The sequence below is a fragment of the Vulpes vulpes genome, chromosome 6 (assembly GCF_048418805.1).
Source record: "Vulpes vulpes isolate BD-2025 chromosome 6, VulVul3, whole genome shotgun sequence".
NCBI lineage: Eukaryota > Metazoa > Chordata > Mammalia > Carnivora > Canidae > Vulpes > Vulpes vulpes.
In genome coordinates, this window is record NC_132785.1 from 77,440,566 (window position 1) to 77,451,539 (window position 10,974).

Sequence of the window (10,974 nt, forward strand, 5' to 3'; positions counted from 1 at the left end):
TAGATGCAATCTATAGTTTATAGGACATGAATATTATTTTGTAATAAAAAAATGAATGCAGAAAATAAAATAATATTCTGGGTTCAAAGGAACTAAGGAACAATATAAATCCCCAGATTTTCTTCTATAGTGAAATGGCAAATAAAAATCTCAGGTTTTGTATACAGTGACAGAAATCTTTTCTTCTAGTTTTTGGATTCTGTTTCTGTAGAAACCAGCAGATTTTGTAATCTTTGAGATAAGAAAAAGGAAAGAACTGGAGGATAATTGCTACTACCTAGGACAAATAAATATGTTAACTATTTAATTTATTCTCCAGTGTAATGAAGTGAAACCGATAAGCTTCTGGCCAACCATGTCTATCTTTTGGAAAAGAACTGAGTAAAGCACTAAGATTATTTGTTTTATTGCAACGAATCAAGAAAGAGTTGACACTGAATCAACTTCATACTGAGTCCTTTTTCAAAATATTTGGTCTAATGGGGTTTCACTTGCACTATAAAATTACTCATTTCCCACAAGTAGATTTCATAACATTCATTTTTACATACATGAAATTGGAGAATAATACTGTTCCCAGATGCTAAATACTCATACGATTATATTACAGATCAATACTACAGCAGAATTCTTAACAAATCGTGGTGTGATTCACGAGTTTATGGGTCAACAACAGAATGCAATGAAAGACTATCAAGCAGCAATTTCTCTAAACCCCACATATTCATTGGCTTACTTTAATGCAGGAAATATCTATTTTCACCACAGACAGTTTTCCCAGGTAAATGAGTTTTCCTTAACATTTTCTTTTTGGTGCTAAATGCTTTCTTTGTTATGTATAATTTCAGAATGCAGTCCTTATATCACAGGCTAATCATGAGCTCCTTATTAAGTGTTCTCATCTCCGTGGATTTATTCTCCTCATTATCATCAATCTTTCAACACTTGTTTACTAGACACTGGTTTATTGGACCCTTGTCCAGTAAACATTGTTCTCAACTTTCCCCAAATGTGGGCCATTGCCTTGCTGCCCATTGCTGCCAGCTTCTGGCCTAGAATCCTCTCTTTGCTCCCACTTAGACAGATCTCAGACTTCCTTCAAGACTCTTTTTCATTGATGTGATTATCTCACTCACCTTAATCGCTCGCTACCTTTCCTAAATTTCAGTCATGTTACCTGGGACTGAGAGTGAGTAAGGAGATAAAGATGTTAGTTCTGGTTTTATAACATCTTAATTTTTTCAGAATGTCTGAAATGAAGGTGTTGGATTATTAGATGATATTTTTTATCTTTTGAATTTATTTTATTTGAACTGTAATGCATTTACATAATTCAAACTTAACTTTAACATTTTATTTATATTCACTCTTTTGTTCTCTACCTTCAATTTATTGTGTTCCTTGTCTATCTTTGAGTCAGAAGTTTAATTCATTTATTGTCACCCTTTAATTTATAGTGTGATGAGTTGTCAAGGTTAAACTATTTCCCTAAGTATTGCTTCTAGCAGTATCCTATGTCTTTCGGTCTGTAATGTTTTTTATTTTTGTTTTCCTAAAATGTTACGCTTGAAATGTTATTTCCCTTTTGACTGGAGAAAAATTAACAGAGCACTTAAAATGTCCAGGTGGAAGGGCTTTTATATTTTCTAATTTTGAAGTTTATTGAGTTTTAGTGTGGTCTTGTATATGCCAACTTAAAAAAAATACTCCCAGAGCCTTTTCAAAAAAGAATTTCTCCTATAAGGATAAAGAAGTAAAAATATCCATATAAGATTTACCTTATAAGTTATGTTTTTAATTTAGCCCATATTGACACTTGTTTTTCTTTTGGTTTATTTTGGAGTGAGAAAGGTTTAAGTATCTTAAAATTCGTGTGACATCAATAGTTTTCTTTACATTTCTTGTAATTTCTGCTTTATAAAAATTTCTGCTACATTATTATTTTATGTACAGATATTCATACACACGACATATGCTTTGTGAATGCATTACAAGTGTCCTTTGGTTTCTTTTAAATGTTCTTTGGAATAAATTCACTTTTATCTGATACGAAGATTGTAACCCCTGATTTCATTTGGTTTGCCTTTGCCTGGCATTCCTTTGACCTTCCCTTTATTTTCAATGTTCAGAATCCTTTATTTTAGGTTTGTGTCTGTTTTATCAGCAAGGGTTAGATTTTGCTTTAGATGGCAAATTGAAAATACTTAGCATTTTAAAATAATAATAAAGTTGGCATGGTTGATCTTAGTTCTGTTATAATGTCATATTTTCTACACACATGTATTTAATATATTTTATTCTGTGGTCCACTGTATTTAATTTTTTCCAAAGGTTTTCTGATACTTAGGAAGGTTTCCAGTTTTGTGTTAGTGGTTACCTTTTTAAAAATACCTTTATGCTCTTAGTTACTTATTTCTTTAGTTTTTCTACTATAAACAACAATAAAATTATCATTTAGTAGTCTCTTCTTCCCTTTCTCCTCCCTCTCATTTGTTTGTTGATTTTAGTTAATAGTATTCTTTTTTGAAAAAAAAAAGTTTTTATTTTTATTCTTAAATATGTGTAAGTTTACAGTGTCAGCTTGTGCCAGCTTTCCACTTTGTCTCCCTGTTCTCCCGTTTTGTTGGGAGTTTCATTATCCCTCCACTGCCAAAGGGCTTAATATTTGCATGCTATTTTGTTACCCTTATTTCACATTTTAGTCTCATTTCTCCAGTTAAGTATATTCAGTTTACATCATCAGCTTTTTGCCAGTTTTCCTCCCAAACACTCATTTCTTACTTGCCTGAAATTGGTCCTCTAGCAGAGTCCTGAGAAAGGGCTCAGGAGAACAATATTCCTTGAATTTTATGTTCATAGCTGTTTGCCGGTGGCGTTTACAACTTAAGACAGCATTTCTGGGTTTAAAATTCTGACTTACTTTTTCTTTCCTTGCGTGTCTTAAGCGTTGCCTTGCTATTTTCTGGTGTTGTATGTTGGTGTCAAAATGATTTTTTTGATGCAAACTTGTTTTTCATTCTTCTATCAGTGACTTCATTTGGTCAAGATAACTAAAGATTTTTTATTTTAAGCAAAAAGTTTTTCCAAGGTATGTCTCAGAGTTGACCATTTGAAGTCAAAGTTTTCAAGTACATGGTGGGAATTTTCAATATGTAAGTTTCATAAAAGTTGTGAATTCAGTGTAAAAATTTTTTGTTTCATTATTCCCTTCATTGGGAATGAATGCTAGTTATTATATATAAGATGCCCTTTGACTTCTATATACCAATTATTTTTTCTCATTTTTTTTATCTCTTAGTTTTTGTTTCTTTTTTTTTTTTTTTTTTGTATTTCTCTTATAAATCTTTCCTGTGTTCTCTGAAATCTCTGTTATCCCCCGTGGACTTTATAGATCAAGTTTCTTTAAAAAAATTTTTTTTCGGGATCCCTGGGTGGCGCAGCGGTTTGGCGCCTGCCTTTGGCCCACGGCGCGATCCTGGAGACCCGGGATCGAATCCCACATCAGGCTCCCTGTGCATGGAGCCTGCTTCTCCCTCCGCCTGTGTCTCTGCCTCTCTCTCTCTCTCTCTGTGTGACTATCATAAATAAAAAAAAAAAAAAAAAAAAATTTTTTTCTAGTTTCATCTCATTCCCATGTCATACCTTCCTGACCACTTCTTTTTTTTCTTATTTATTTGAGAGAGAGTAAAGAGAGAGAGAGAGAGAACATGAGGGGCAGACAGAAGTAGATTCCCCACTGAGCACGGAGCCTGATGTGGAGCTGGATCCCAGGACCCTGAGATCATGACCTGAGCTGAAGGCAGATGCTTAACTGACTGTGCCACCCAGGTGCCCCTGGCCACCTCTTTTCTGAGATCCTTCATTTCTGATTTATTTTTTCTTAAATGCAATTGCTCCCTTAGCGTTTTTCTAGTTCATTTTGAAATTTTATGTTATAATTTTTATCTGTGTTGTAGCAATACTTTTTTATCTGGTGAGTTTTTATTATCTTTTCAAAAATTAAGCTATAATTTTTTTCATCCTTGTTTTTACCATGAAGGCAGGCAAATTACTTTTCTGTTACTCACATTTGGATGAGATAAATTTTGTTCCTTGACTAATAGCAGAGATGCTTATGGGAAGCAGGGTGATGAGCCATGGTAACTTTTCAAGTTGTGCTCCCATCGATGTTATGGCAAAGGACTTTATAAAACGTCCTCTAGCCCAGTTGGTTTGGGAAGACTTCTACCACAGGCTCTGTGTTTTTCAGAACTTTTCACAACCCTTGCTTTCTAAGATGACGTACTCATTTAAAAAAGTTTTTATTGCTTACATTTTCCAAGACCTGCAATCTCTGTGTCCTCCTGTGCCACTTAATATTGCCGCCATATCTCTTAAGAAAATGATCATTGGGGCATCTATATGTACCAAGAGGCTACGGTTCTTGTCTTCATTTTGCTGGAAAAGTTCAGCAAATATTTCCTTATTCCATTTAACTCCTCATTCTTTCAATCTCCATATATTTATGATGTACCTGCTGTGTATGAGGCATTAATAATACCCTGAGGGTACAGAGCTAAACAAGATATAGAAGGCTTTTTTTCTGTTGTAACTTACTTTTTACTGGAGGAAGAAATACAAAATAAACCATAAAATATTAATAGTGATAAACACATGTAATACAGTTTCACATAAGCATTATTCTATCAGTATGACCATATGTGTGGGACTCTATGAAACTGAGATTGCCTGGATGGGTAGTGTAGGTAGAGGAGGGAGGGCTTTATGGAGCAGGTTCTGGGATAACACCAATATTTAAGAGTGAAGCAGTGAGGAGATGCCGAAAGTAGACTGAGAAGAGAACATCCAGCCACGATGATGAGAAGGAAAGCAGGAGAATATGATAACATTATGAGAATAATTGCGCTTTAAGAAAGGAAGAATGTCGTGCGTCAAATGCTGCTGAGAGAGGTCAAGGAAGAAGAGAGGTTGGAAGAAGTCACTGATCGTTTTGGCAAGAGCATTATCACAGCAGTAGTGAGACAGAGTCTTGAATAGTAAGGATTGTGGAGGAAATGTGAGGCGAAGAATTAGAGCAGTTCAACTGGTTCAAGAAGTTCTGTGGGGAGAAGTAGTGAAATGAGGATGATAGCTAACATGGAGTAAGGAGTTCTCTTTATTTTGTAAATATGAAGGATACTGATTCACATTCCTATGTTAATGAAAAGTGTAGTAGAAAGGGAGAAATTGTTGGTGCAAGAGAGAGTTGCAGGGATAATTAGGATCAAAATCTTTGAGAATTGAAGTTAAATTTTGCAAGTTGCAGTGGTGGCCTTTGAAGGGAGCACGACACTATTCATTACATCATGGGGGAAGGCAGAGTGTTGGGGTACAGTTGAATGCAAGACAGGTAGATTTTGATAAGTGAGCATTTCTACTTACTGACTATATTTTCTCTATGGAATATGAGTATAGTTATCAGCTAAGAGTGGGGTAGACACTTAAAAACGGTGGCAGGGTGGCTAGGAGTTCTGAGGAGAAAAGAGAAAATGTAAAATAACTATTATAGAGAGTAGTAGGGTCAACATACTAAGGAAGTGTAGTAGGATTACTAGACAACAGTAAGCTCTCATTTTAGGTTCGTGGTTATGAATTTAAAGCAAGTTGTTGACTTTACACTGCTTTGTATGTAATTCTGTCTATACAAATTTAATACTGCTTTGGGTCCTTCCATAATGGTTTCTGTGTGCTGATCTCTTATCTCCTCACTCCAATTAGGCTGTAAGCTCTGTAGGACCTGGAGCCATACTTTCCCTACATTTCCTTCCTCAGAAAGCCCATTTATACCTATGGCTTATACTACATGTCAGCCTACACCTTTTTACTGAGCTCCTAATTCATATATATCACCAGTTGCTAAAACTGGATATTTTCCAAGTGCATTAGAGCCCAGACTGAATTCATCTGTCTCCTACCTCTTCTCCAGCTCTTCTTCATATAGACCCTCTCTCAGTTCAAGATGTCATCTTCCATCAAGTCACCTGAGTAGAGACAGCATGAACCATATCTTTCTTTTCCTCACTTCTGTCAGTTTTTCTTCTTGATCGTTTTTCTCAGGTATGTGCCCTCCATTGTGTTCTACTGTCGTTGCCTTGGTTTTGCTCTTACTCTTTCCCAACTTAGATCATTCCCCTGGACAGCAAGCCCTGTGATGAGCTTAGTTGACCTCAGCAGTGAAGCTAAATTCTGGGATAGAGAATTATCAAAGGTACAATTCTGTAAAGCATGAATGAGATTGTTGTAGCTCAGACCTCAGTGGACGGTTGGTAGACTAATGTTTTCCCAAGTGGACAAGCCAGGGTCAATTGCCTTAAATTTCATCAATCTTAAACCATCTCTGGTTTGGTCCTAGCAATGTTTCTCTGAGTTACAGAGTTAGTTAATGAGATAAAGACAAATAAAATGCCCCGGGTCAATTTTCTGTTCCCATAAATGTTTAAGATCCACATGAGAGGGGGACTCTCACCTTTTAAACTTGCCTATAATAACTCCATGGGCATCATGTATAAAACTGGTTAGATTTAAAGTGTATTTGATCTTTGATTATTTTTATTATTATTATTTTTTAATATTATTATTATTTTTAGTGTGGTTCTATTTCCCTGGAACTGGGGACACATTAGCTAGGCAAATACTTCATGTAAAATGTGTTCTGTCTTCTGTCTTGATATACTGAGTGCTTGGGCTTCACAGTGCACATCCCTACCAGTTTGAAGCAGACTTTGCAAATAGTTATGTGGTTATGCTATATTTTAGTACAGACTAGGCCTCTTTGTGGAGAAAATGGTCCTGTTCCCTGCTTCCTACCTTCTCAACCTTTGTTTCTAGCTGTATTGGAGGAAGAGTTAGGCCCAGGAAGAAGGGTCCCTTAACAGATCGAATAATCTCTAGAGGGTTCAAATCTATACATGTCTGGTTTCTTTTATCATTAGTTAGTGACAATAATTTTAGATCACTTTCAGATGAGTTATGTGCATGCATCATGAACTATGGGCAACTTTAAAAAAGTAACTGGATTTTAATTAATTACAGATATTAGAGCATTAGACTAATTATTAAAAAATCAAGGCCACTGTTGTAGTAAGTGTCTTTGGCCTTTAATTGCTTCAAAGTCATTACTCCTGTACTTCAAGTTACCTCATTAAATAAGCAGGCTTTTATTTTCTAAGTAATATATTTTGGGAGCTATACTAGGAAGTTATATTGTTCAAGTTAGGCACATTATTGTGTGTTATCGAATTCTTTTATCTTAGCTGAGGTAGGCATTTGCTCCTACCTGATTGAAGTCATGCTTTTGTGATGTAGAGCAGTTTGGCCTTTATTGATCATTTACTGGTTAATTAAAATGAAGCCTAAATTACTTTTTGAGGAAAGTCTTGGCCCTGCCTGTAGTCATTTCCTTGCCTCATTTCTGATGATTGTGAGTCCAGCCTTCTGTTCAGGAGTGAATTCTCTTTAAACTCTTCACACAAGAATGTTCATTCTGCCACCATCTTAACAGATCCTTATACTGTACTTATCTGCCACATGGACTAGTTCCATCCAAAGATGAGATGAGTTACACAATCTTGATCTAATTTCCTCTCAAAAGTCATAGATAGCAAAATTCACAAAGAATTGCTTTAAGGCTTACGTTGTTGCTCCATTTGTAGACACTGGGAAGAAATGATATATCATCAATAGTAATTGAGTTGAAAATAATTGATATTTCAGATATATATGGATATTTTGTATATACTTTACATAGTAACCTCCCTTAACCTAAAAGCAACACTAAAAGTAGAGTTCTATTTGTTACTTCCATTTTCAGAAGGGAAAACAGGGGACAAAAAGAGCTTTAGTTACTCACCCAAAGGTGGAGAGATAACAAGGGGGTAGAGCCAATATTTGAACCTAGAAATTCAACCAAACCATGGTTTGGTTTGGATTCCTGGCCACATGCTACCTGTGTTCCATTTCACTCATAATGGAAGTGAATGAAGTCAAATGCCTTGGAAACATAGGAAAAAATAGTTCATTGAAAGAGACAGAGAAAATGATCAGAGAGGTAAGAGAAAACCAGAGATGGTCTGTCTGAAGGACAGAGAATTTTACAAAGGAAGGAGAGATCAAGAGTGTTCATGTGATGTAATTGTCATGAAAGAAAAGAACTAGAAAATGTCCATTGGGCTTGAGGACACCTGCAGCTTTAGCAAGAGCAGAACTCACAAAATAGCGGAGATAGATAGAAGCAAGATTGTGGTGTGTTGAGAAAAACTGAGTGGTAAAAAATCAGAGAACAACCTGTATTGTTAAAAATGACTTTTCCGTTGAGTAAAGTAAGTTTTAAAGAAGAAGCCAAATTTTTAACCACCACAGAATTAGAAATAAGATTCCTATTTTGAGTAATAGGATGTCTAATCAGCATCTAAAGCTATTTGTGGTGAAAGACCATTTGAAAAAATTTATAACTCATTATTCATCAATATGTTACTGAAACACAATATAAACAGGTAACTAGAAATATACTCATGTGCTGGGATGTCATAGCCACGTCAAAGTGTTATAATAGTTACTAATGATTTACTCTTGGTTCCTATACTTAATCTCTTTACAGAGGTGTAGCAAATGATTTCTTAGACTAAGACCCCCAAACCAGTCTACAGACCACACCTTGAAGGTTCCTTTTCAGCTCTCTATTCAGTAGAGAATAATTTAGTCTTTGATCTTCTTGACAAGTTGATTTTTTTTCTCTCTCTCTTTCTTCTTCATAACTTTTGCAGCATCACTAAGTTATTAAGCCTTTTTGGTATGGTTTAGAATCTTATTTGGAAAATTCATTTACCTTTTTAGTTCTTAGATACTCTGCTTTTATGTGAAAATGTTAATTTTATAATATATTTTATCTTGTTATGACCTTTTCTAATTTATATTTTACCTTTTTTGGTGCTGTATAAGGATGTGGGATTTGAGGGGTAAGTAGTGGAGCATTTCACTTCAGCAAGGAGTAATATTTTATCACTGACATTATTAAGATTTGCCAACACATGGTGATAACAAAAAGCAAACTGATTTATGGCTGGTTTTGCTATTGTTTTTTTACATTGTCTACAGACAGTGCACCTCTTTATCTACTCTATCTGGGATGAAATGCTTCCACTGTTCCCTTGGTATGCCAATGTCCTTATTTTAAATTAAGAACAGAAAGTGCTTCCAATTGCTATATAGCTGCCAATTAAAATTTCACATTTTATAGGCCAGTGACTACTTCTCAAAGGCTTTAAAGTTTGATCCAGAAAATGAATGTGCTACCATGAATCGAGCTATTGCAAATACAATATTAAGGAAATACAAAGAAGCAAAAGAAGATTTTGCATATGTGGTTGAAAGCTGTCCCTTCTGGGCTGCAGTATATTTTAACAGAGCCCACTTCTATTGTTGTTTAAAGCAATATGAACTAGCTGAGGAAGACCTAAGCAAAGGTATTTTCATTTTATAAGTTTTTGGTAAAATCACAGTGGTTGATATGTTTGTTTTTAGACAATAAAAGAAGAAAAATCATTGGTCTGTTTGTCCTGATAAACTTACATAAGAATTAGTGTTTTTCTATATCATTAATGCCATCACTATAGATTCCTTTATGGAATGACTTAGAGCATGGGTAAACTGAGATTATTAGAGAAACTGGACATGAACAATGTTAGCTTTTCAAGGAAAGACACTATACTGTTTCTTCAAGTTAGTTTTCTTAGATTTATTTTAATATTTTAATATTTTAAATTTTTATTCATTTTTTAGTATTTAATATTTTTAATTTTACCAAATACTTACATTTGAGGAAAAATGCTTTCAAATAAGTAATACTAAAGTTCTCATAACATTTTTATTTTTTTAAACATGACACTATTTTCCAGTGTTAGCATAAGACATATCTTGAAATGTTTTTCTTTTACAGCCTTGTCTTTGAAACCTGATGATGCTCTAATATATAATCTTAGAGCAGAAGTTCGTGGTAAAATAGGTTTGACTGAGGAAGCTGTGTCTGACTACATTCAAGCACTTGATCTTCAAGAATATTCCTCAGTGATATGATTACACACAGGCCATGATTTCTGTAGCAGTCTACACAGCTCTTCTTCCAGAAATGGAAACTTATTTGTTGTTTAAAAGGTTATTCAATCTTCATTACTGCATTTTTTATGTTTTGTTATCTATATAACCCTTTTAGGCATTTTAATAATATACTTGCATTATATATTAATGATAAAAGTTCTAGTTCCTTTTCTGTGTAATTGAAAAAACTAATAGCTGAATTTCTTTAGAGGGTGCAGAATTTAAATGGAAATGTTTCTTAAGGAATAATAACGTTTAAATATTTTCTTTAAAGTAAAATAATTCCTTCTGAAATAATATAATCTTCATCATTATAGAAAAAGTGTCATTGACCTTTTCATCAGTACTTACTCATAATGTATTCAACATATTCCAGATTAAATAAAATAAATACAGAACTGATGGCTATAAAGAAATCAAGTACATTTCCTCTCTCTTCCTTCATTTATTTATTTATTTTAAAAAGATTTTATTTATTTATTTATTTATGAGAGACACAGAGAGAGAGGCAGAGACACAGGCAGAGGGAGAAGCGATGTGAGACTCAATCCTAGGACCCCAAGATCACGACCTGAGCCAAAGGCAGATGCTCAACCACTGAACCACCCAGGTTCCCCATCCTCTTTCTTCCTTTAAAGAATGTCTACACAGGCCTGTATTCTCTCTGGTACTTATATTATTCCACCAGATAAACATGTTTCTCTTTTACATGTTACCTCCCTTCCAGCACAGCACCTACAAAAATTTGACCTTCCTGTTTCCTTGATACAGTTCTTTTTGCTGCTTTAATGCAAGTTTCACAAACATATATACAAACTTTGTATACATTTATAATTAGTTCTT

The 10,974-nt window shown here is 34.5% G+C and overlaps 1 protein-coding gene across 1 annotated transcript in view; it reads left to right on the forward strand.

The window, feature by feature from the left end:
• LOC112935365 (tetratricopeptide repeat protein 6) overlaps positions 1 to 10,551 on the forward strand; it is a 42,780-nt gene extending 32,229 nt beyond the window's left edge. The window contains exons 10-12 of the mRNA XM_072761466.1: positions 611 to 781; positions 9,275 to 9,500; positions 9,974 to 10,551. Of these exons, the coding sequence (XP_072617567.1) occupies positions 611 to 781; positions 9,275 to 9,500; positions 9,974 to 10,110 (534 nt within the window). The 3' untranslated portion in view covers positions 10,111 to 10,551. The remainder of the gene's footprint in view (positions 1 to 610; positions 782 to 9,274; positions 9,501 to 9,973) is intronic.
• The last annotated feature ends 423 nt before the right edge of the window (positions 10,552 to 10,974 follow it).